The 27925-nt window shown below is 42.9% G+C and overlaps 1 protein-coding gene across 3 annotated transcripts in view; it reads left to right on the top strand.

The window, feature by feature from the left end:
* The window catches only part of LDB3 (LIM domain binding 3), a 332032-nt gene that overhangs the window by 103442 nt on the left and 200665 nt on the right, over positions 1-27925 (top strand). For all 3 annotated transcript variants that reach the window (XM_069753186.1, XM_069753184.1, XM_069753185.1), the window contains exon 3: positions 14971-15122. In XM_069753186.1, the coding sequence (XP_069609287.1) occupies positions 14971-15122 (152 nt within the window). The remainder of the gene's footprint in view (positions 1-14970; positions 15123-27925) is intronic.

Below are 27925 nucleotides of genomic sequence, written 5' to 3'. Positions count from 1 at the left end.
AGCAGAGGCTGTATTTATTGTCAAACCATCATTTTTAAGGAAATTATTTCCATTTTATATTCTCCATCATTCCTTTATAATGTCAATTCTCATACAAAACCATTTAAATGTAAAAGTGTGTATTTATAGTGCATTTATAAATCGGATCTGTCTTCCAAGAACACAGCTTGGGACTGATATGTAAAAACTGTCACAGTGACATCATTCCAACGTTTTAGATCAGGTGGGCGTGATGCCCGGTTTACTACACGACTCCTGTTAGTCTCTGCATTTAATGGTTAAGATAAAAAAGAACGTATATATAAAAAAGTTAAACTTCTAACTTTATTTATTACTATTTCTTACATGAAATTGGGTTATTTTTTATCTGAATTTTAGCATCTTTCCAGTGAAAACAGCTAGAAATAAATATCCATCTTGAATACATTTTTATCATTTACAATCCAAATAGCTTTCAGTATTTTATTACTATATATCTTTATAGTTATTATGGCTCCATTTTTATAAAACACAGCTCCAAATGTCATGCATAGACATAGAGTTAAATGGTAACGTTCTGACTGCTGATAGCCAACTCTAGGGAAAGCTTCCTTTGTACATTTCTGTACAAACTTAAAGGTGTTGTCCAATTAAAAAAAATGTATTTTAGATGTGTTCATAATATGATTCTAAAAACTTACAATTTTTCTGAAATTGTTGTATTTTAAAAGATGTACAGGCCTTTCACTATGTGCTTCAGCTCTAGGTTCAGCCGATTCAATTCCAGCCCTGTGCTTGACACATAGAAGTATTTTTTTCATTGCCATTCATCAAAGCTGTGCGTGAAGGGGGCTGGCTGGCTGACTGCCTATTTCAATAACCTAATTCAGTTTATTCTCAAAAAGGCACAAATCATGGGGGTAATATCTCAGTCAGAAGTGAATATAGCAATATAATAGAGAATGCGAATCCGTCTCGGTGAGTCAGCACATTTCCTAACCGCAACGGATTCGCTTTCTCTATTGTGCATCAGAATACACATACAAGCTGCCAACGTACATCCAGGCCTCACTCCTTCCTTCATATCCTTGCTCCACTGCATAGAGCTGTGTACACTTCTGCGCTTGGCTGATGACTACTTAAGTTGGCTTCCAGTGGCCTACAAGTTGTAAGCCAGGCGACATAGACCACCAAGACACTCTGTGTAGGTTCAGTTACATGCAGTGACGTAGTCTCTGTTTCACTAATTATTTTAGAGTCTACAACTCTGCAGTGAGTGTAAAATTAATACATTGGACTACACACAGTAGAGACCGATCATTGGGTAGAGCATTGATGGGCTATAAGTGGCCACATTTACCTGAGTTATACTTACCTAGGAATCACCTGTTTTAATTTTGAGATAATTTTTTGTATCTCATTCTCTATACATAATTATGGGGCCTCTTGCCTATTTTTCTGTTAACAGTATTCTATGATGCAGTTCCAGCTCAAAAAAGACTATTTCGGACAGACTTAGTGCTAGCCATGCCGACTAGCAAGTCCCAGGGGAACCACAGCCTACACCCTTTTACATCTATACAGGAATCTAGACTTCCAGTAGCATATCCATTATTGAGTCCACCGAGTAGCTGCTGATCTGGAGGAACAAGCCACGGTCAATTGAAAAAAAATCAGACTAGCCGGATCAGTAACAAAAAAGGCAGAATGAAGTACAGAATTAGAGGGCCAAAACATAATCAAAGAACTAGCCAATGTTTGATGTCAGGATATCAATCAAAACGCGGTCTGACACGCTATGGTCAAGATCAAGTGGGATCACAGAGGCAGAAGTAATCAGGGTCATATGCTGGATCAAGATCAGGGTTAACACAACAGGTAATAGCACCATAGTTCAAGAAGCCATCTAGGCATAATATCTAGTTATTCTAGGCCTGTTTCACACATCAGTTTTTTGCCATCAGTCACAATCCATCTTTTTTAGAAAAAAATGGATCCAGCAAATGTTGCTGCTGGATCCGTTTTTTTTCATAGACTTGTAATAGCGACAGATTGTGACGGATGGCCTTCCGTTTCATCCGTCATTTGACGGATCCGTTGTAAAGTCTTTGTCCGTCGGCCGGAGACAACGGACAAAGTAACGTTTTTTGTGTACGTCAAAAAGACGGACAGCAACGGATCCTGTGCCGTCCGTCGTTGGCTATAATGGAAGCCTATGGGCGCAGGATCCGTCCCTGTCCATCAAAAGACGGAATCCAGCGATGGATTTTTTTGAAACTGAGCATGCCTGGAAGAATTTCTATTCCTTTAATTTAACCCATTTTTACATTCAGGGACTCTCTCCAGAATTCTGTTTCTTTAAATTCCTGCGGCAGCTGCTTCTACGGATCCGTCAAAAAAACGGACCAGTGCATCAGTTTTTTACAATCTGCACAGGATCCGTCTTTTCAACACTGACGGATTGTGACTGATTCTAAAAACTGATGTGTGAAAGAGGTGGTATGCTGGGAGTTTCAGCAGTGTGTGGCACCACTCCATTAGCCATAGTGAGTAGCTGATTAGACCTGCTGGGCTGATAAACAGCACACACACCCATTAGGCTGGTGGACAGCAAAACAGGTCTCAAAAGACACAAATCCCAGGCTCAACAGCATCTATACTGTCTTGAGATAAGGGCCATAACTACTCCTACATAACCAGCCGGACCCGCAGAATAAATACAGCAGTGCCTGGAGACTGAAACAGATGTCGCTGGAGCATTTTAATAATAATAATAATATTGATATAATAATATCAATATTGAGCAGAATTAAGTTCAGCCTATTGGTTTGGCCCTCCACAAAGTCATGGTTTCTCATGTGGCCTTTGTGAAAATGATTTGCCTACCCCTAATCTAGAAGATGTACCTGTGGCTATAGCTTTAATGCACAGCTCCTCCTGGAATTCCTGCACAGCAGGGTCTGCAATGTGAAGTCTCACTTGAATGTGATGACAGTCTTGCTCTGTTTTTAGCACAGCTGTTCTGAAGGTCAGGAGAACATTCCTCAGTGCAGAAAGCTTGTGAGGTTTTACAGTAAGTGTAGACAAAGTGACTTTTTTAAATGAATTGATTTTTCCTGACATTTAAACATTTAGTACTATACATTGAGATCTTTAGTATCCAGTCCATTCTGACCAATACAATTGTAATCATTTATGAGAATCTCATACATTCCTTCAATATGCTAGCTCACACTATTGAGAAACGGAATCAATAACTCTGGCTTTTGAAGAATAGAACTGATTGGTAACATTACATTAAGTGGTTAGTGCTACTTTAACTACTCTTGGCAAATCTACAAGATATGTCACAAATGTTTAAAGGGGTCTCTGGGAATAAAAAAATATAATAACTTCATAACTGAAGGAAATGTCAATTTAATTAAATTCCTAAATACATTTAGTTAACATATCACAATCATTTTGTCTTGAGAGGTGATCCACATAAAATTATAGTGATTGTCATCTTGTTACTCTGCCAAATACCTGACTTGGAATGTTAGGACTGGTGCTTGTGAGCATGTGCAGTAGGAATCTCTTTTGCTGTGACTTGGAGATACTAATATTGTTATTCAGATGGACATGGTGGACAGCAGTTTGAGCAGCCTCTTCTTACCTCAGCATCCCTGGTATTTCCAGTATTAGATCAGATAGATAGGGTAGACAACAGTGTGAGCAGTTTATTCTTACCTCAGCACCCCTGGTATCTCCAATATTAGATCAGATACATAGGGTGGTCAGCAGTGTGAGTAGCCTCTTCTTACATCAGGACCCCTGGTATTGCCAGCATTAGATCAGATACATAGGGTGGACAGCAGTATGAGCAGCCTCTTCTTACCTCAGCACCCCTGGTAGCTCCAGTATTAGATCAGATATATAGGGTGGACAGCAGTGTGAGTAGCCTCTTCTTACCTCAGGACCCCTGGTATTGCCAGCATTAGATCAGATACATAGGGTGGACAGCAGCATGAGCAGCCTCTTCTTACCTCAGTACCCCTGGTAGCTCCAGTATTAGATCAGACATGCAGGGTGGACAGCAGTGTGAGTAGCCTCTTCTTACCTCAGCACCCTAGGTATCTCCAGTATTAGATCAGACATGCAGGGTGGCCAGCAGTGTGAGTAGCCTCTTCTTACCTCTGCACCCCTGGTATCTCCAGTATTAGATCAGATATATAGGGTGGACAGCAGTGTGAGTAGCCTCTTCTTACATCAGGACCCCTGGTATTGCCAGCATTAGATCAGATACATAGGGTGGACAGCAGTATGAGCAGCCTCTTCTTACCTCAGCACCCCTGGTAGCTCCAGTATTTGATCAGATAAATAGGATGGACAGCAGCATGAGCAGCCTCTTCTTACCTCAGTACCCCTGGTAGCTCCAGTATTAGATCAGACATGCAGGGTGGACAGCAGTGTGAGTAGCCTCTTCTTACCTTAGCACCCTTGGTATCTCCAGTATTAGATCAGACATACAGGGTGGACATCAGTGTGAGTAGCCTCTTCTTACCTTAGCACCCTTGGTATCTCCAGTATTAGATCAGACATACTGAATAGACAGCAGTGTGAGTAGCCTCTTCTTATCTCGGCACTACTGGTATAGTTAACATTTGATCAGATAGACAGGTTGGACAACAGTGTCAGCAGTCTCTTACCTTAGCATCCCTGGTATCTCCAGTATTAGATCAGACAGGATTGACAGCAGTGTGAGCAGCTTCTTCTTACCTCAGCACTCCTGCTGTCTCCAGTATTAGATCAGACATATAGGATGGACAGCAGTGTGAGCAGCCTCTTCTTACCTCAGCACTCCTGCTATCTCCAGTATTAGATCAGACATATAGGGTGGACAGCAGTGTGAGCCGCCTCTTCTTACCTCAGCACTCCTGCTATCTCCAGTATTAGATCAGACATATAGGGTGGACAGCAGTGTGAGCAGCTTCTTCTTACCTCTGCACCCCTTGTTTATCCAGTATTAGATCAGATAGATATGGTGGATAGCAGTGTGAGCAGCCTCTTCTTACCTCTGCACCCCTTGTTTATCCAGTATTAGATCAGATAGATATGGTGGATAGCAGTGTGAGCAGCCTCTTCTTAACTCTGCATCCCTGGTATATCCAGTATTAGATCAAAAAGCCAGTGTGGACAGTAGTATTAGTGGCCTTTTCTTACCTCAGCACCTCGGGTTGCTCCAGTAGTATTAGTGAAGCACATCGTTACACATATCAATGAGGGTGAAACTTCCTACTGCACATGTTCACAGACACCTGTCCTAACATACTAAGATTTCTCTCTGTGAAACAATCGACCGGCCGTTTTAATAGTGGTGGGACAACAGTTGACTTCTAACAATTGGCAAATAAGGCAAATGTGACCCATGTTCTTCTTATAGGTATGGTGACCCAGAGGTGGAACCGACATCTGTCAGGTTTATATATTGTAAAGCCTTTTAAGATGCCATATTTGTTTAAGACGACTGACTACCCTTTCGAAGGGAATCTGAAACAATGTCTTTGCCACATAATCTGAGAGCAGCATCATGTAGAGAAAAATACCCTTTTTCCAGTGATGTATCACTTATGTATGTATTGTCCCAACATTAGGGTGCTCTCAGATTACTTAGCAAAAACCTGATGCCATATTCCCTTTAAGTTATTCAGTTAACATAATGAGGTAATAATAAAGTAGTTATGTTACAGGTAGACAAGAATAAGTACAAGATCATTTTAATATCATTTCTTGGCTCCTGGTTACTTTGTATTCTAAAATAATACTTGGAAGCTGCATGGAAAGTACATATCAGAGATGAAGAGCATAGCTGATAATGAGACATCACACCAGGGTCCTTTGGGAGATCCTCAAGTTCTCGTTATTGTGCGTGACCTTTTTAGAGAATGTGGAATATGATATGACCTGGGAAAACCAGCAGTGAGCAGAATGTCTTTTTCTGGCATGAAGTCAAGAATGATAGAGTCCTGCCTGTTTTATATAGATGCTGATAAGTGTAGTGGATCTGTGCTACTACATGAATACTAGAGGGACAATTTGTCCGCACGTGACAGTAAAAATAAACATTCGATACAAGAGGAGAGCACTAGTGCTGCACTTGCTGGTGACATTAACATTTATGATAAAGGATGAATATTTATCAGGCTTTTTGTATGGTGGATTTAATAGGGACCATTGATCAAAAATATCTAACTAAAGCTAAGGGTATGTGCACACGTTGCAGATTACCTGCAGAACTGCAGCTTTTTTTTCCACGCAGAAACTCTGTAGATCTGCAAGTGATTTACAGTACAATGTAAATCAATGGCAAAACAAAAATGCTGTGCTTATGGTGCGGAAAAATCTGCACTGAAAACGCAGCAGATTCAAAAAAGGAGCATGTCCATTCTTTTGTGCAGTTCTGCTGCGTTTCTGCACCCATTCCATAATAGAAATCTGCAGGGGTACAAAAAGGAAGAAATCCGCACAAAAATCTGCAACGTGTGCACATACCAAAATAAGGAGCAGATTCTGACCTGCGTTTTCAGCCAAGAAATTCAGAATCTGCACAGAAAATTCCACAGGCAAATCTGCAATGTGTGCACATAGCCTAAGTCCTCTGTAACGACAAGTGTCATGAGTAGTGTTGAGCATTCCGATACCGCAAGTATCGGGTATCGGCCGATATTTGCGGTATACCGAGTTCCGATATTTTTGCGATATCGGGAATCGGTATCGGGAAGAAGAATCATGTGTAAAATAAAGAATAAAAATAAAAAATATTGATATACTCACCCTCAGACGCGCCCTGGTTGTAACCGCTGCAACCACCATGCTTCCCTTCCTAAGAATGAGCGCGTGAAGTACCTGCGATGACTGGTCCTTGTGATTGGTCCTCTTCTTCAGACCCTGGGAACCATTACAGGATACATTCCGATATTTGTGTACCATTGACTTGTATTGGTATCGGATATTGGTATCGGCGAAATCCGATATTTTTTGGATATCGGCCGATACAATCCGATACCGATACTTTCAAATATCGGACGGTATCGCTCAACACTAGTCATGAGACAATGAGATCTCAGTGTCTCATTACATCTAATGGTTTCCTATGGGGTCACATTGCAACTTGTGACCTACCTCAAACATTTGCAAATGTGTTGGATATTCTGTCGCAGGACGCAGGTTGCATGCTGTTCAATTGCCATAGACATCAATGGAAATTGCATACTATTGTGCCTTGCATGCAACTTTTCTGCTATTTAGTTGTTTTGTTTTGTTTTTATAGCAAACTTAGGCTGCCCTCACACTATCAGTATTTGGTCAGTATTTTACATCAGTATTTGTAAGCCAAAACCAGGAGTGGGTGATAAATGCAGAAGTGGTGCATATGTTTCTATTATACTTTTCCTCTATTTGTTCCACTCCTGGTTTTGGCTTACAAATACTGATGTAAAATACTGACCAAATACTGCTAGTGTGACGGCAGCCTTATAGTTGCACTAGACTTGTCTGAGAACTGCTGTTGCATGACACATGTGGCCTTGTAGCCACAGACTTAATGAACACTGGGGAACATTATAAGCAAGCGCAATTCTCAAACAGCCACATACATTGCATGGATTCCATATATACTTACAAGCGGTAAATGGGATTGGTCATAGTAGTCTCCGAAAAGTAGGCAGGGCTATCAAGTGATGCCAAATTTAATCCACCAAAATGGTGGCTGTGGCTGTTTAATGAGGGCCAGGTGGGGGCTAGCTTATGCCCTGCATGCCTTTGCATACTTTCCTAATAAAGCGGGTAGGTTTTAGCTTTAATGTAATTAGTCATGTGGTACTGTTTTATAGTGCATTAACATGTCAAATAGAATGCTTATGTTCATGTACAGCATAAGTTATGTATATCTTTATGAGTTAGGGATAGAGATAGGGAGATATAGTGATAGAGTAAGGTTTAGTATTAATAAGGGGTCATTTAGGAGTTAGAACACTGGGGGGTCATTGTGGAGTAGGATATTAGATTGAGTTAGATTCAGAACTGGTTTCAGTCAGAGTAGTGACAGTTGAGAAAGGCGGCAGGGCCTGGTTGTGGTGAGAAGAGTGTCTCCCTGAGGTAATCCCCATCCACTTTCCCCATCCTGGGCAAAGTTAAATGATGCCACTGCTAATCCTTGTCAGACCATAGGTCTTGGATGTTCCAGGATTTATCATTAAGCCTAGCCGCTGCTCTGATCCTTTCCACCTCATGTCTCATACCGCCTGTAGGGCCTGGACTTTTGAGCTTCTCCTCACAGACTCGTTCCTCGCACAACCTGATGGCTTTGCTCAACTCTTCTAACTGATTACCTCAGGGAGACACTCTTCCCACCACAACCTGGCCCTGCCCCCTTTCTCAACTGTCACTACACTAACTGAAACCAGTTCTGAACCTTCTGAACCTAGCTCAATCTAATATCCTACTCCACAATGCCCCCCCAGTGTTCTAACTCCTAAATGACCCCTTATTAATACTAAACCTAAAGGTACCGTCACACTCAACAACGCTGCAGCGAAATAGAAAAAGAGGCGATCACTGGAGCGCCGCTTTTTAGGTCGCTGTAGAGACGTCAAACACAGCAGCTCCAGAACGATGCAGGAGCGATCCAGTGACATAATGGCGACTCACTTATCGTTCTCGCTGGTTGTTAGCTCCATGTAAAACATTGCTGGCATCGTTGCTTTTGATGTCAAACATGACGATACATGCCGACCTGACGACGAAATAAAGTTCTGGACTTCTAGCTCTGACCAGCGATGGCACAGCGGGATCCAGATCGCTGCTACGTGTCAAACACAACGAGATCGCTATCCAGGACGCTGCAACGTCACGGATCGTTGTCGTTCTCGTTGCAAAGTTGCTGAGTGTGACAGTACCTTGCAAAGAAGTTAGAGCCTTCAAACTTCAAACAAGAGCAGGATTTATTAACAGATGCATAAATCTTACAAACCAAAAAGTTTTGTTGCTCAGTTAAATTTTTATAAATTTTAAACATAAAAGTGTGGGTCAATTATTATTCAACCCCTAGGTTTAATATTTTGTGGAATAACCGTTGTTTGCAATTACAGCTAATAATCGTCTTTTATAAGACCTGATCAGGCCGGCACAGGTCTCTGGAGTTATCTTGGCCCACTCCTCCATGCAGATCTTCTCCAAGTTATCTAGGTTCTTTGGGTGTCTCATGTGGACTTTAATCTTGAGCTCCTTCCACAAGTTTTCAATTGGGTTAAGGTCAGGAAACTGACTAGGCCACTGCAACACCTTGATTTTTTGCCTCTTGAACCAGGCCTTGGTTTTCTTGGCTGTGTGCTTTGGGTCGTTGTCTTGTTGGAAGATGAAATGACGACCCATCTTAAGATCCTTGATGGAGGAGTGGAGGTTCTTGGCCAAAATCTCCAGGTAGGCTGTGCTATCCATCTTCCCATGGATGCGGACCAGATGGCCAGGCCCCTTGGCTGAGAAACAGCCCCACAGCATGATGCTGCCACCACCATGCTTGACTGTAGGGATGGTATTCTTGGGGTCGTATGCAGTGCCATCCAGTCTCCAAACGTCACGTGTGTGGTTGGCACCAAAGATCTCGATCTTGGTCTCATCAGACCAGAGAACCTTGAACCAGTCAGTCTCAGAGTCCTCCAAGTGATCATGAGCAAACTGTAGACGAGCCTTGACATGACGCTTTGAAAGTAAAGGTACCTTATGGGCTCGTCTGGAACAGAGACCATTGCGGTGGAGTACGTTACTTATGGTATTGACTGAAACCAATGTCCCCACTGCCATGAGATCTTCCCGGAGCTCCTTCCTTGTTGTCCTTGGGTTAGCCTTGACTCTTCGGACAAGCCTGGCCTCGGCACGGGAGGAAACTTTCAAAGGCTGTCCAGGCCGTGGAAGGCTAACAGTAGTTCCATAAGCCTTCCACTTCCGGATGATGCTTCCAACAGTGGAGACAGGTAGGCACAACTCCTTGGAAAGGGTTTTGTACCCCTTGCCAGCCTTGTGACCCTCCACGATCTTGTCTCTGATGGCCTTGGAATGTTTCTTTGTCTTTCCCATGTTGACCATGTATGAGTGCTGTTCACAAGTTTGGGGAGGGTCTTAAATAGTCAGAAAAGGCTGGAAAAAGAGATAATTAATCCAAACATGTGAAGCTAATTGTTCTTTGTGCCTGAACTACTTCTTAATACTTTAGGAGAACCAAACAGAATCCTGGTGGGTTGAGCGGTTGAATAATAAATGACCCTCTGAAAAGACTTTTCACAATTTAAAAAAAAAATAAACAAAGAAACAAATTCTTTTTTGCTGCAGTGCATTTCACACTTCCAGGCTGATCTACAGTCCAAATGTCACAATGCCAAGTTGATTCCAAATGTGTAAACCTGCTAAATCTGCAGGGGGTTGAATACTACTTGTAGGCACTGTATGTAGAGTGTTCATATTTGCTTCGGTTAGGAAGATAGTCGTGACCTTTTCAAAAGAACCAATAAAAATCAGAAAACAGTGTAGAAGCTAAAATTGAAAGGGGCCACTGAACGAATGCTGTTCCGCTTATACATATATCCCATCAGCGGTAGTTTAACCACTGTATTCATTGTCTAAATGGGCTTTAAAGCATCTATCCGGTCATGTGAGAATATCCGACAAAGGACATTCCTGTAACTATAGAGATTGTACATTCCAAGTGTCTGGGGTCTGAAATCAGAAATAAGTGTTCCAATGAGCTTTATGAAGAATACAAAAATAAAACAACTATTTGTATAAATCCAATGACCCTAGTTTAAAGGGAAACATCATGCAGCCTGTGTGTTATGTTCATGTGTAAAACTGGGACATTTTGTAAAATGATGAGCTGCTAAAAGCGGCATTTCCACGCACAGTTCAGACCCCCACATGGCTGCTGCTGCCAGCCTGATAAACGATGCAGTATGCCAGCAGTGTGCTTATAGCAAATAGCTTCGTAATTAACCTGAGGATCATTGTGAGCCTACAAGCACTGTAGGCCGCCTGCATTTTAGTGAAAGTGAAGCAATGCCTTTTGCATTATGTAGTAATGGTCTTTTGAGATCTGTGAGAAACAGGAGATATAAATACCCCATTGTCCTGTGAACACTAGCGGCCAATCAGACATGTTTGTGCGCTGGCTACATTCGAGACGCTCATCATCTCCCCTCTCCGCACTGCATGGCTGTCTATTGTTTATTCACTAATTGCAATTTAAGGTGGCTCGTAGGAGATGGTGGCGAACTCTTCCCTGTATGTGCAGTATTCAGATTTGTTTCGGTTAGGAAGGTAATCATGACCTTTAAAAAAAAAAACAATAAAAATCAGAAAACAGTGTGGAAGCAAAAATTCAAATAAGTACATCCCGAAATGTACGTTTCTAGAGGAAAAGACTCATTTCTAACTCACTCAATAAAATGTTCCTTTGTTTCATCAAATCAAGTGTGTAGAGACCATGCTTTATATATCATAAAATGGAATTATATCCTTAATTCTACCAAAAATAATGTTTTCTTTGATATAGAGACAGGTGCTATGATGCGCAAAGCAATGTACATTGATATCCATTTAAAGGTCCATGTGGCGGCATCAGGAAATCAGTTCACCCACTATGGGCATGTCAAAATGGTCTCTTGAATGAAAAGCAAGGTCTAAACAGCAAAACGTTTGTTCATCAGGTGTGATTATTTTAGTGTCGTCATATAAATCATCATTATCAGCAGCACATTCTTGTGTGTAAACTGCTATTGTCTTATAATGTTCCATTGGCATAGAACCATCATATTAACAATCGTTCGGTGCACAAACAGTGAAAGTGTGGTTGGCATGTCTAAACAGGTGTTAATGGGAATCTACAGCAGTTTTTTCTATGTAAACTGAGAACAGCATGAGGTAGGGATTAAAACTCTGAATTCAACGATGTGTCACTTATCAGGCTGTGTGCTGCTGCTTACTTAAAATTAAGGTTTTATTACTAGGAAATTATCATTGCTGGGACTAGCTGCCTCCTGCCAAGTTGTCCGACTCCGCCCCCTCCTCTGATAAGTAGCTCACTGTCAATAGACAATGTACATAGAGATATAAAAACCTACATGAGTATAAGGAGCTACGTATAAGCAAAATGCACTAATATATTCAAGAATACCTATATAAAAATGTGCAAGGCTGAAAATCACTAAAATAAATACTATTTATTGGTTAGCAAAATAATTAAAAGCTTGAAAATAGACACACAAGAGTGAGACATATAAAATACTAATGGTAGGTACAGTAAGTAATAATAACATAACTCCCTTGTGTGAATACTACAAATCAAAACAGAGTTATATTGTGTTCAATCACAGTATTGAATACAGATACTCAAAAGGTACAAGCCAAGATACTTGCAGATAAACAGGGACAAGGTGATATCACATAATGATAGTAATGCACAGTGGCATTGAGCATACTTTACCTATCAAAGAAAACATACCCGACTTGCGTTTCATATCAAGCCTCTTCAGGGGGCCATTAAAACCCGCCCTTACTGTCTTTTTGCCTCCCCTTTTCAAAATTCCACCTTATTTTCAACTATGTTACTGCATGTTCTCACTGCAAAACCCATTGTTCTTACTGAAACCCGTTATTGTTTTACTTCTGTTTTATACAAATGATTGAACAAAATGCAAATTATAAAAAAATAAATATATTTTAGTATTGTAATAAAGTTTACAAACAATAGGATAGGTTGTATTTGCTTTTTTTTGTAAAACTTTTCTACACTAGACCTCTTTTTGAACATTGTTGCTATCACAAGGAAAAGTGTTTTGTGAATTACATTGAGCAGATTTTCAACCGTAAAATTACTAATTTTCTTCTGCAATTGCCTGGAAGGAATGATGTTCGGGCTGACCACCATAGCTATTAATCAGTGCTCAATGTTGTTAGACAGGCAAGATTGTTGTAGCTCAGCAGTTGCTTCAGTCAACAAAACATGCTCCACGCAGAATTAAAGGGATCTGTCATCACAGCAGGATTTCACATCCCAAACTATTTATATGCGCTTGCAGCTTATTCAAAGACAAGTCCAGCAATACTTTTACATGGCCTGTCCGTTCCTCCATGACTGAGAAATCAGCATTTTAATTGATTTGCAAATGGCTATGGTGGATCTAAAGCCTCTGTCACTACAGCTCTATTCTCTTATCCAGCACTGCCATTTCCTCTCTGATGGTCAGTCTCCATACTGTGTGACTTCAGTCAAATGTGGAGTCAGTCAAGCAGGAGAAGGCAGCGCTGGGTGAGGAATAAAATTGGAGTGACTGAGGCTTCAGATATACACTAGTTCTCTAGCTAATTTTCCCATGCTGAAGAGTTCATTTGCGCTCATGCCTCCAGGGGGCGCAGCTTTGGTGATGGCACCGCTAGTCACCAAAGCTCTGCTCCCTGCATTTCATTCATTTCCCAGTCTTTTACAGCCGGGAGCGGCCACATTAGCAGCGCTCCCAGTTGTAAATGTAAATGCTCCCAGATATGGATTACTGCGTGGGACTTGACTGTACGGCGGACAGGTATGGGATATTGTTGCTTTTTTATTTTGGAATTTTTTACAGGAGAATGAGGGCTTTGCTTGGATTGAGAGTGCAAAAAGATATTAAAACCTGTGTGTTTATTTATTTCATTAAAAGACTTTATTCTTAATGTGTGTGTGTAGATAAAAACAAACAACACTTGGATTGCGCACAAATTGCAATATATGCTGTCAGGGATTTTTCACTGACCTGCAGACTTGTATGAGTAATTTTGATCCATCAGTTCGATCAAAAATGAACGTGTCTCCATGATTTTTTGTGGACCACTTGGGTCGTAAAAATAACATGAATGCGTGAATAGCCACATAGATTATAATGGGTATGTGTTCAATCCACAAAAAATATGGATAAAATATAGAGTGAAAAGCAGATGTCTGAATGAGATGCAACTTATTTCCTTGCCTCAAGTGCTCGCAAACCTCAGTAAGTTACTGCTAGATGGCTATTGACTTATGCATAGAAAAACTGTATGCCAGGTGTTGTGCAGAAAGCAGAAGCCCTTTCATTATGAAAATCTGCAGATACATGTCCCCCTCATTTTAGCAGACCTTGTGTCCAAGAAAAAATCAACTTGTCCAATTTTGTCCTATTTATGGTTCGAATTACCCATGCAAGTCTATGGGTCTGTGTAATTCATTGACAGCTCACTGATACTATCCATATGAAGTCTGTGTAATGTCCTTTCTAACATTATGGGTAGGAGAAGGTGTGCAATTGTTTTTGCATGCAACAAAATCACTGATGAAAACGCTAATGGTAAAAATGGCCACCCTGATGAAACACTGATGAGAATCTGATCCAAAACACTTATTAAAACTAGTCCGCTTTTTCACACGAGCAAAAAAAACGACATCTGGTTTAGGCTGTAGGCTAAAACATTTGGATAACCAAACCACACTCATAATGTTAAATTAAAAAACAGAGGAAACCAAGTAAAGTTAACTAAAAAAAAGCTAATTAAATGTTGAAAAACTGAATAAAGTCACAATGAGAATTTGACTAAAAAAAAAGGAGCAAAAACGATAATGAATCAGTCACTTTGTCTTTCCATTACTTTGAGCTCCAAAGTTCATCATTATGTAAGATAAAGAACACGTTAAGAATGAAAATAAACAGCTATCTTTAGATATCATGTTGAGAGGTTAATAGAAATTGCTGAAATTCCTTGTAAGTATTTTTTTTTCATAAGTATATTAATAAGGGCATTTATGGCGGAGCCGTCGCCTTATTAAGAAATATTTTTTATAGAAGCAACTTTTCTGTTAATATTATCAGTATTGCATGTAATCTCCAGTCTGTTATTAAATGTAGACTGTATATTTAATTTAACATGGCTTGATTCTATCATTTTTTTTTTTACCAGGTGACCCCAGGTAGTAAAGCAGCACAGTCCAATGTGAACCAGGGGGACCTGGTGGTGGCTATTGATGGCGTAAGCACAGATGGCATGACACATTTAGAGGCCCAGAATAAAATTAAGTCTGCCAGCTACAATCTCAGCCTCACCCTACAAAAGTAAGTCTGTTATCATGTAACTAAAATTGCAGGCAATCTTACACATGATATGGTGACAGTTGTAAGTAGAGATGAGCCAATCTTTCGAAAGCCAAATCTCAGTTTTGCATAAGGTTTTGTAAAAAATTTCATTTATGGTGAATTGATTGAATGCGAATTTCAAGTACTGCAAATCTTACAATTGCCCAGAAATGACATTCATAATCATAATATTATGAGGTTTCTAGGACTGTATTCAACCTGACTGAAATGATAAAAACAGCCCCCCCATGGCTGCCGTCACACTATCAGTATTTGCTCAGTATTTTACATCAGTATTTGTAGCCAAAACCAGGAGTGGGTGATAAATACAGAAGTGGTGCATATGTTTCTATTATACTTTTCCTCTATTTGTTCCACTCCTGGTTTTGGCTTACAAATACTGATGTAAAATACTGACCAAATACTGCTAGTGTGATGGCAGCCTATGACTGTAACAAAAGGTATATGACGGAATCCCCTATTGAAACAGTTTTTTTTTTTAAGCATAATACTGGGAGCTTTTCTTTGAGAAAACCATGTTAGCAATCCACATTGCATCACTAACAAAATACTGGGGCCAGTTTAATAGCTAAAAACAATGTGACAGGTTCCCTTTAAGGTATATGGCTATGGGTAAGTGGATGGTAACTGGGGATAACCAGCAGTGTGTTTAATAACACGCTGCACTAACATGAATTTTTGTGCTTTTTAAAATGTAAAAATTATCCATAAATTATCCCTTTTGGGGGCAAATATCTGCCTTTTGTTTATATACAAGTGTGAACTTGGAACAAGCCATAGCTTTCTGACAAGTGTAGGTCCTAAAATTTTCCTTTTGGGGGAACTAGCAACTAGTTTGCTGTAAGGAGAGTGAAGAGGCAATGACTTTTTAACAACTTTTTAAGAAATAATCCCTCTATGGGGAGCAACAACGGGTTTTACTGTTTCGAAAGGAGTGACTTTTGAGATAGCCAATCAAAAATTATCCCTTTTTTGGGAGTAATCTTAGATTTACCCTTTGCAGGATAGGGTTCTTGGGGCAATACAGTATAGTTATAGAACCCAAAGTGTAGGCAGGACACATGTTATTTGTTTATCAGCAGTGGTAGTAGCAGAAACTGTTCAGTGTAGAATATCATGGAAAAGGCGAGATGCCCAGCTGTGTAGGGCAAGCACTGGCAGCAAGGGCAAGTCTATTATAGTGTACAGTATATATAGAACACAATGGTCAGGCAAGAGATGTGTAACTGACTGGCAGCCTATTGGCTGTGTCAGCAACAACGCAATATACAACATAATGGATAAGTAGATGTCTGGCTTTGTAGGACCCACACTGGCAGCTATGGCAGCAACAAGAGAGTATAGATATAATATGATGGATAGAAAGGAGATACCTGGCTTTGTGGGGGCATCAGTACTGGTGTCAGCAGAACAGTATAGAACACAGTGGACAGGCAGGTGCTACGAGTGATCTAAAAATTAGCATCAAGTTTAGGAGAGTTAAAATTTGCATTGATCCATGCCTAATTCATTATGGCAAATGTCAGATTTTTCCCATAGATACAGAGGATAATCTGGTCTGGTTTGCCTTGGCAAACTGAGCTCTCATGCTGAAATCTCTCATTGACAGTACATTGGCAACTGACCAAGTGGGAATGCCTATGCAAACTGTGCCAGTACTTTCTACTGGTCCAATCTGATGACAAAGAAGTCTGTAGGGTTCCATCCGGAGAAAGGACACAGTTCAGAAATGACTGAACCTGGCTGCTATGGTGGTGTGTCTCTGTTTGCTGATGTGTGTCAGAGTGGTGCAGCAACTGATAAAACATTTAGTCCATCATTTCATATACTGTAGTCACTGCTTCTTCAGCTAGTTCCTATAGTGGTGGCACTGGCACAGGTGTGAGATTGCTAGTTCTGCAGAGAGCAGAGATGGGTTTCCTGGTCAGACTTGCAGTAAACAGGTGTCTGGTGAAAGTTCTGCCAAGCTCTGAGCACAGCTTATCCTGGAAAGACACCAATATAGACTCTCTTTGGGAAACTGGAAACAAATTATAATGATTATTAGCACTACACATGTTAGCCTTAAGGTACCGTCACATTAAGCGACGCTGCAGCGATATAGACAACGATGCCGATCGCTGCAGCGTCGCTGTTTAGTCGTGTGGTTGCTGGAGAGCTGTCACACAGACAGCTCTCCAGCGACCAACGATGCCAAAGTCCCTGGGTAACCAGGGTAAACATCGGGTTACTAAGCGCAGGGCCACGCTTAGTAACCCGATGTTTACCCTGGTTACCATTGTAAATGTAAAAAAAAAAAACACTGCATACTTACATTCCGGTGTCTGTCGCGTCCCCCGGCGTCAGCTTCCCTGCACTGTGTCAGCGCCGGCAGGCCGTAAAGCAGAGCGGTGACGTCACCGCTGTGCTCTGCTTTACGGCCGGCCGGCGCTGACACAGTGCAGGGAAGCTGACGCCGGGGGACGCGACGGACACCAGAATGTAAGTATGCAGTGTTTTTTTTACATTTACAATGGTAACCAGGGTAAACATCGGGTTACTAAGCGCGGCCCTGCGCTTAGTAACCCAATGTTTACCCTGGTTACAAGTGAAGACATCGCTGGATCGGCGTCACACACGCCGATTCAGCGATGTCAGCGGGTGATCCAACGATGATATAAAGTTCTGGCCTTCTAGCTCCAACCAGCGATGTCACAGCAGGATCCTGATCACTGCTGCGTGTCAAACACAACGATATCGCTATCCAGGATGCTGCAACATCACGGATCGCTATCGTTATCGTTCTAAAGTTGCTCAGTGTGAAGGTACCTTCAGAACAACAGAGCATACAGCCAGCTATGCAAGCCAGCATGGCTTAGGTCTATATCGGTTTGCATTTTACCCCCTACTGCAATGGTTGGTTATCATAGCTAGAGCAGCATCATGTACCCCACCCAGCATCTATCTGCTTCTGCTGCTTCTACTGCACGTCATGCTGCTTGTAACATTGACCCTAAGGCATACATCCCAACCGTACCGGATCCAGCGGGACTGTCCTGATTTTGACAGTCAGCCCCGCGATCCCGGGCGGGACATTAATTGTCCCGCACTGGTTGGGAGGTGTGTATATGACCCGGTCAGCTGAGAGCTCCCTGAGTCCCTGCACCCGGCCCGCACAGCAGCAAACCACATAACGGCTACTCTGTGCACAGGACCTGTGATGAGATCACAGGATGGGAGGAGTCAGGGGTCACATGATCGGGAGGAGGACCTCCGTGTACAGGACTTTGCTGGTTGCCATGGCGCCGGAGGAGGGTAAGGCAGCGTATGTGTGTAGTCAGGAGGTGTTTACAGGGTGGATGTAGCAGAGCCATGTGTGTACGAGGTGTATGGATCAGAGCAGCGTGTGAAAGGTGTATGGAGCGGAGTCGTGTGTGTACGATGTGTACGGAGCCGTGTGCATGAGGTGTACGGAGCGCAACCGCGTGTGTACAAGGTGTACGGAGCGGAGCAGCGTGTGAAAGGTGTACGGAGCAGAGTTGTGTGTAAGAGGTGTACGGAGCACAGCCGCGTGTGTACAAGGTGTACGGAGCCGTGTGTACGAGGTGTACGGAGCCATGTGTAAGAGGTGTACGGAGTGGAGTCGTGTGTACGGGGTGTATGGAGCGGAGTCGTGTGTATGAGGTGTACGGAGCGGAGTCGTGTGTGTACGAGGTGTACGGACCGGAGTCGCGTGTGTACGAGGTGTACGGAGCACAGACGCGTGTGTACGAGGTGTACGGAGCAAAGCCGCGTGTGTACGAGTTGTATGGAGCACAGCCGCATGTGTACAAGGTATACAGAGCAGAGTCGTGTGTACGACGTGTACGGGGCACAGCCGCGTGTGTACGAGGTGTACGGAGCACAGCCGCATGTGTACCAGGTATACGGAGCGGAGCAGTGTGCATGAAGTGTACGGAGCACAGCCGCGTGTGTACGAGGTGTACGGAGCACAGCCGCGTGTGTACGAGGTGTACGGAGCGGAGCAGCATGTGAAATGTGTACAGAGCGGAGTCGTGTGTACAAGGTGTACGGAGCACAGCCGCGTGTGTACGAGGTTTACGGAGCGGAGCAGCGTGTGAAAGGTGTGTGTACGAGATGTGCGGAGAGGAGCCGTGTGTGTACAAGATGTATGGAGAGGAGCCGTATGTGTATGAGATGTATGGAGAGGAGCCGTATGTGTATGAGGTGTACGCAGCGGAGCTGTGTGTGTACAAGGCATACGAAGCGGAGCAGTGTGTGCAATGTGTATAGAGCGGAGCCGTGTGTGTACGAGGTGTAGGGAGTAGTGCCGTGTGTGTACGAGATGTATGGAGAGGAGCCGTATGTGTATGAGGTGAACGCAGCGGAGCCGTGTGTGTGCAAGGTATACGGAGCGGAGCAGCTTGTGCAATGTGTATGGAGCGGAGCGGTGTGTGTATGAAGTGTAAGGAGTAGTGCCGTGTGTACGAGATGTATGGAGCGGAGCCGTGTGTGTATGAGGTGTATGGAGCAGAGCCATGTATGAGGTGTATGGAGCGGAGCTGAATGTGTACGAGGTGTACGGAGCGGAGCCGTGTGTGTATGAGATGTATGGAGCGGAGCCGTGTGTACGGAGCGGAGCCATGTATGCAAAGTGTACGGAGCGCAGCCGCGTGTGTAGGAGTAGCTATGTGTGGCCATTATACGGTACGAAGTATCATGTGCGGCCAATATACAGTATGGAGCATCATGTGCGGTCATTATACAGTATGGAGCATCATGTGTGGTCATTATACAGTATGTAGTATCATGTGTGGTCATTATACAGTATGGAGCATCATGTGTGGCCATTATACAGTATGGAGTATCATGTGCAGTCATTATACAGTATGGAGCATCATGTGTGGCCATTATACAGTTTGGAGTATCATGTGCAGTCATTATACAGTATGGAGCATGATGTGCAGTCATTATACAGAATGGAGCATCATGTGTGGCCATTATACAGTATGGAGCATCATGTGTGGCCATTATACAGTATGGAGCATCATGTGCAGTCATTATACAGTATGGAGCATCATGTGCGGCTATTATACAGTATGGAGCATCATGTGCGGTCATTATACAGTATGGAGCATCATGTGTGGTCATTATACAGTATGTAGTATCATGTGTGGCCATTATACAGTATGGAACATCATGTGTGGCCATTATACAGTATGGAGTATCATGTGCAGTCATTATACAGTATGGAGCATCATGTGTGGCCATTATACAGTATGGAGTATCATGTGCAGTCATTATACAGTATGGAGCATCATAAGCAGTCATTATACAGTATGGAGCATCATGTGTGGCCATTATACAGTATGGAGCATCATGTGTGGCCATTATACAGTATGGAGCATCATGTGCAGTCATTATACAGTATGGAGCATCATGTGCGGCTATTATACAGTATGGAGCATCATGTGTGGTCATTATACAGTATGTAGTATCATGTGTGGCCATTATACAGTATGGACCATCATGTGTGGCCATTATACAGTATGGAGTATCATGTGCAGTCATTATACAGTATGGAGCATCATGTGTGGCCATTATACAGTATGGAGCATCATGTGTGGCCATTATACAGTATGGAGCATCATGTGCAGTCATTATACAGTATGGAGCATCATGTGCGGTCATTATACAGTATGGAGCATCATGTGTGGTCATTATACAGTATGTAGTATCATGTGTGGCCATTATACAGTATGGAACATCATGTGTGGCCATTATACAGTATGGAGTATCATGTGCAGTCATTATACAGTATGGAGCATCATGTGTGGCCATTATACAGTATGGAGTATCATGTGCAGTCATTATACAGTATGGAGCATCATAAGCAGTCATTATACAGTATGGAGCATCATGTGTGGCCATTATACAGTATGGAGCATCATGTGTGGCCATTATACAGTATGGAGCATCATGTGCAGTCATTATACAGTATGGAGCATCATGTGCGGCTATTATACAGTATGGAGCATCATGTGCGATCATTATACAGTATGGAGCATCATGTGCGGCCATTATACAGTATGGAGCATCATGTGCGGTCATTATACAGTATGGAGCATCATGTGTGGCCATTATACAGTATGGAGCATCATGTGCAGTCATTATACAGTATGGAGCATCATGTGCGGCCATTATACAGTATGGAGCATCATGTGCGGCCATTGTACAATATTGAGCATCATGTGTGGCCATATACAGTATGGAGCATCATGTGTGGCCATTATACAGTATTGAGCATCATGTGGGGTCGTTATACAGTATGGAGCATCATGTTTGGCCATTATGCAGTATGGAGCATCATGTGCGGTCATTATACAGTATGGAGCATCATGTGTGGCCATTATACAGTATTGAGCATCATGTGGGGTCGTTATACAGTATGGAGCATCATGTGTGGCCATTATGCAGTATGGAGCATCATGTGCGGTCATTATACAGTATGGAGCATCATGTGTGGCCATTATACAGTATTGAGCATCATGTGTGGCCATTATACAGTATTGAGCATCATGTGGGGCCATTATACAGTATTGAGCGTCATGTGGGGTTATTATACAGTATTGAGCATCATGTGGGGCCATTATACAGTATTGAGCATCATGTGGGGTCATTATACAGTATTGAACATCATGTGTGGCCATTATACAGTATGGAGCATCATGTGTGGCCATTATACAGTATTGAGCATCATGTGGGGCCATTATTGTTGTGAATTCTGTGGCCAAGCTCCCTCCTGTGGTCGTGAGTGGTACTTCGGCTGGTTCTGTCTATGAGCTTCCTTTGGTGGATGAGAGTGGTACAGCGGCTTCTGAGTTTCCTTCCTCAGGTGATGAGGTTAAGTCGTTAGGTGCTGCTCTATTTAACTCCACCTAGTGCTTTGATCCTGGCCTCCAGTCAATGTTCTAGTATTGGTCTTGCTTCCTCCTGGATCGTTCCTGTGGCCTTTCTATCCTGCATAAGCTAAGTTTTGCTTGTGTTATTTTTGTTTACTATTTTTTCTGTCCAGCTTGCTATATTGGTTTTTCTTGCTTGCTCGAAGCTCTGGGACGCAGAGGGAGCACCTCCGTACCGTTAGTCGGTGCAGAGGGTCTTTTTGCCCCCTCTGCGTGGTTGTTTGTAGGGTTTTGTGTTGACCGCAAAGCAATCTTTCCTATCTTCGGTCTGTTCAGTAAGTTGGGCCTCACTTTGCTAAATCTATTTCATCTCTGCGTTTGTATTTTCATCTCAACTCACAGTCATTATATGTGGGGGGCTGCCTTTTCCTTTGGGGTATTTCTCTGAGGCAAGGTAGGCTTATTTTTTCTTTCTTAGGGCTAGCTAGTTTCTCAGGCTGTGCTCGAGGCGCATAGGTCTGGTCAGGAGCGCTCCACGGCTACCTTTAGTGTGGTTGGATAGGATTAGGGATTGCGGTCAGCAGAGTTCCTACGTCTCAGAGCTCGTCCTATGTTTTTGGTAATTGTCAGGTCACTTTGTGTGCTCTGAACTTCAAGGTCCATTGTGGTTCTGAATCACCTGTTCATGACAGTACTGGAGGCCCAAAGTACTAATGCTTCTCAATAGAGGGAAAAGAGAAGTTTTGAGACCATTTTTTTTTCTTTGCACTGTGTTCTGTCTTTCTTTTCACCTTTACATCAGGGTGGTTCAGAACACAGGTGTGGACATGGACATTCAAGGTCTGTCCTCTTTGATGGATAATCTCGCTATAAATGTACAGAATATTCAAGATTTAGTGGTTCAGAATCCTATGTTAGAACCTAAAACTCCTATTCCTGAGTTATTTTCTGGAGATAGAGCTAAGTTTTTGAATTTTAAAAATAATTGTAAACTATTTCTGGCTTTGAAACCCCACTCCTCTGGTGACCCAGTTCAACAAGTTAAGATCATTATTTCTTTATTATGTGGCGACCCTCAAGACTCGGCATTTTCCCTTGCGCCAGGAGATCCTGCATTATGTAATATTGATGTGTTTTTTCTGGCGCTCGGATTGCTGTACGATGAACCTAATTCAGTGGATCAGGCAGAGAAAAATTTGCTGGCTCTGTGTCAGGGTCAGGATGAGATAGAGATTTATTGCCAGAAGTTTAGAAAGTGGTCCGTGCTCACTCAATGGAATGAATGTGCGCTGGCAGCTATTTTCAGAAAGGGTCTCTCTGAAGTCCTTAAGGATGTCATGGTGGGATTTCCTATGCCTGCTGGTCTGAATGAGTCTATGTCTTTGGCCATTCAGATCGGTCGACGTTTGCGTGAGCGTAAATCTGTGCACCATTTGGCGGTATTATCTGAGCATAAACCTGAGCCTATGCAGTGCGATAGGACTTTGACCAGAGCTGAACGGCAAGAACACAGACGTCGGAATGGGCTGTGTTTCTACTGTGGTGATTCCACTCATGCTATCTCCGATTGTCCTAAGCGCACTAAGCGGTTCGCTAGGTCTGCCACCATTGGTACGGTACAGTCGAAATTTCTTTTGTCCGTTACTCTGATTTGCTCTCTGTCGTCCTATTCTGTAATGGCATTTGTGGATTCAGGCGCTGCCCTGAATTTGATGGACTAGGAGTTTGCTAGGCGCTGTGGGTTTGTCTTGGAGCCCTTGCAGTGTCCTATTCCATTGAGAGGAATTGATGCTACGCCTTTGGCCAAGAATAAGCCTCAGTATTGGACCCAGCTGACCATGTGCATGGCTCCTGCGCACCAGGAGGATATTCGCTTTCTGGTGTTGCATAATCTGCATCATGTGGTCGTGTTGGGGTTGCCATGGCTACAAGTCCATAACCCAGTATTAGATTGGAAATCAATGTCTGTGTCCAGCTGAGGTTGTCAGGGGGTACATGGTGATGTTCCATTTCTGTCTATCTCATCATCCACCCCTTCTGAGGTCCCAGAGTTCTTGTCTGATTACCGGGATGTATTCGATGAGCCCAAGTCCAATGCCCTAGCTCCGCATAGGGATTGTGATTGTGCTATCGATTTGATACCTGGTAGTAAGTTTCCTAAGGGTCGACTGTTTAATTTATCTGTACCTGAGCATGCCGCTATGCGGAGTTACGTGAAGGAGTCTTTGGAGAAGGGTCATATTCGCCCGTCATCGTCGCCATTGGGAGCGGGGTTCTTTTTTGTGGCCAAGAAGGATGGTTCGCTGAGACCTTGTATTGATTACCGCCTTCTAAATAAAATTACGGTCAAATTTCAGTACCCCTTGCCGCTGCTGTCTGATTTGTTTGCTCGAATTAAGGGGGCTAGTTGGTTCACCAAGATAGATCTTCGCGGTGCATATAATCTTGTGCGTATTAAACGGGGCGATGAATGGAAAACAGCATTTAATACGCCCGAAGGCCATTTTGAGTACCTGGTTATGCCATTCGGGCTTTCTAATGCTCCATCAGTGTTTCAGTCCTTTATGCATGACATCTTCCGAGAGTGCCTGGATAAATTCCTGATTGCATACTTGGATGATATTTTGGTCTTCTCGGATGATTGGGAGTCTCATGTGAAGCAGGTCAGAATGGTGTTCCAGGTCCTGCGTGCTAATTCTTTGTTTGTGAAGGGGTCAAAGTGTCTCTTTGGTGTTCAGAAGGTTTCATTTTTGGGTTTAATTTTTTCCCCTACTACTATCGAGATGGACCCTGTTAAAGTTCAGGCCATTTATGATTGGACTCAGCCAACATCTCTGAAGAGTCTGCAGAAGTTCCTGGGCTTTGCTAATTTTTATCGTCGCTTCATCAATAATTTTTCTAGTATTGCTAAACCGTTGACTGATTTAACCAAGAAGGGTGCTGATGTGGTCAATTGGTCTTCTGCTGCTGTGGAAGCTTTTCAGGAGTTGAAGCGTCGTTTTTCTTCTGCCCCTGTGTTGTGCCAACCAGATGTTTCGCTTCCGTTCCAGGTCGAGGTTGATGCTTCTGAAATTGGAGCAGGGGCTGTTTTGTCGCAGAGAAGTTCTGATTGCTCGGTGATGAAACCATGCGCCTTTTTTTCCAGGAAATTTTCGCCTGCTGAGCGAAATTATGATGTTGGCAATCGAGAGTTGCTAGCCATGAAGTGGGCATTCGAGGAGTGGCGTCATTGGCTTGAAGGAGCTAAGCATCGCGTGGTGGTCTTGACTGATCACAAGAACTTGACTTACAGTTAGGTCCATATATATTTGGACAGAGACAACATTTTTCTAATTTTGGTTATGGACATCACCACAATGAATTTTAAACAAAACAATTCAGATGCAGTTGAAGTTCAGACTTTCAGCTTTCATTTGAGGGTATCCACATTAAAATTGAATGAAGGGTTTAGGAGTTTCAGCTCCTTAACATGTGCCACCCTGTTTTTAAAGGGACCAAAAGTAATTGGACAGATTCAATAATTTTAAATAAAATGTTCATTTCTAGTACTTGGTTGAAAACCCTTTGTTGGCAATGACTGCCTGAAATCTTGAACACAAGGACATCACCAGACGCTGTGTTTCCTCATTTTTGACGCTCTGCCAGGCCTTCACTGCGGTGGTTTTCAGTTGCTGTTTGTTTGTGGGCCTTTCTGTCTGAAGTTTAGTCTTTAACAAGTGAAATGCATGCTCAATTGGGTGGAGATCAGGTGACTGACTTGGCCAATCAAGAATATTGCACTTCTTTGCTTTAATAAACTCCTGGGTTGCTTTGGCTTTATGTTTTGAGTCATTGTCCATCTGTAGTATGAAGTGACGACCAATCAGTTTGGCTGCATTTGGCTGGATCTGAGCACACAGTATGTCTCTGAATACCTCAGAATTCATTTGGCTGCTTCTGTCCTGTGTCACGCCATCAATAAACACTAGTGACCCAGTGCCACCGGCAGCCATGCATGCCCAAGCCATCACACTGCCTCCACCGTGTTTTACAGTTGATGTGGTATGCTTTGGATCATGAGCTGTACTACGCCTTCACCATACTTTTCTCTTTCCATCATTCTGGTAGAGGTTGATCTTGGTTTCATCTGTCCAAAGAATGTTCTTCCAGAACTGTGCTGGCTTTTTTAGATGTTTTTTAGCAAAGTCCAGTCTAGCCTTTTTATTTTTGATGCTTATGAGTGGCTTGCACCGTTCAGTGAACCCTCTGTATTTACTTTCATGCAGTCTTCTCTTTATGGTAGATTTGGATATTGATACGCCGACCCCCTGGAGAGTGTTGTTCACTTGGTTGGCTGTTGTGAAGGGATTTCTCTTCACCATGGAGATTATTCTGCGATCATCCACCACTGTTGCCTTCCGTGGGTGCCCAGGTCTTTTTGCATTGATGAGTTCCCCAGTGCTTTCTTTCTTTCTCAGTATGTATCAAACTGTAGATTTTGCCATTCCTAATATTGTAGCAAATTCTCGGATGGGTTTTTTCTGTTTTCGCAGCTTAAGGATGGCTTGTTTCACCTGCATGGAGAGCTCATTTGACCTCATGTTTACTTCACAGCAAAACCTTCCAAATGCAAGCACCACACCTCAAATCAACTCCAAACCTTTTATCTGCTTAATTGAGAATGAAATAACGAAGGGATTGCCCACACGTGTCCATGAAATAGCCTTGGAGTCAATTGTCCAATTACTTTTGGTCCCTTTAAAAACAGGATGGCACGTGTTAAGGAGCTGATACTCCTAAACCCTTCATCCAATTTTAATGTGGATACCCTCAAATGAAAGCTGAACGTCTGAACTTCAACTGCATCTGAATTGTTTTGTTTAAAATTCATTGTGGTAATGTCTATAACCAAAATTAGAAAAATGTTGTCTCTGTCCAAATATATATGGACCTAACTGTATCTCGAGTCTGCCAAACGGTTGAATCCTAGACAGGCTCGTTGGTCGCTGTTTTTCTCCCGTTTTGACTTTGTGGTTTCGTACCTTCCGGGCTCTAAAAATGTGAAGGCGGATGCCCTGTCTAGGAGTTTTGTGCCCGATTCTCCGGGTTTGCCTGAGCCGGCGGGTATTCTCAAAGAGGGGGTAATTTTGTCTGCCATCTCCCCTGATTTGCGGCAGGTGCTGCAAAAATTTCAGGCTAATAGACCTGACCGTTGCCCAGCAGAGAAACTGTTTGTCCCTGATAGGTGGACGAATAAAGTTATCTCTGAGGTTCATTGTTCGGTGTTGGCTGGTCATCCTGGAATCTTTGGTACCAGAGATTTGGTGGCTAGATCCTTTTGGTGGCCGTCTCTGTCGCGGGATGTGCGTTCTTTTGTGCAGTCCTGTGGGATTTGTGCTCGGGCTAAGCCCTGCTGTTCTCATGCCAGTGGGTTGCTTTTGCCCTTGCCGGTCCCGAAGAGGACTTGGACACATATCTCTATGGATTTTATTTCGGATCTCCCCGTCTCTCAAAGAATGTCGGTCATTTGGGTGGTTTGTGATCGCTTCTCTAAGATGGTCCATTTGGTGCCCTTGTCTAAATTGCCTTCCTCCTCTGATTTGGTGCCATTGTTTTTCCAGCATGTGGTTCGTTTACATGGCATTCCAGAGAACATCGTTTCTGACAGAGGTTCCCAGTTTGTTTCGAGGTTTTGGCGAGCCTTTTGTGCTAGGATGGGCATTGATTTGTCTTTTTCCTCGGCTTTCCATCCTCAGACAAATGGCCAGACTGAACGAACCAATCAGACCTTGGAAACATATCTGAGATGTTTTGTTTCTACTGATCAGGATGATTGGGTGTCCTTTTTGCCTTTGGCTGAGTTCGCCCTTAATAATCGGGCCAGCTCGGCTACTTTGGTTT

This window comes from Ranitomeya imitator, chromosome 2 (genome assembly GCF_032444005.1).
Source record: "Ranitomeya imitator isolate aRanImi1 chromosome 2, aRanImi1.pri, whole genome shotgun sequence".
In the NCBI taxonomy this organism is placed as follows: Eukaryota; Metazoa; Chordata; class Amphibia; order Anura; family Dendrobatidae; genus Ranitomeya; species Ranitomeya imitator.
Note: the sequence above shows the minus strand (reverse complement) of the source record. Positions and strands in the feature narration are given on the sequence as shown.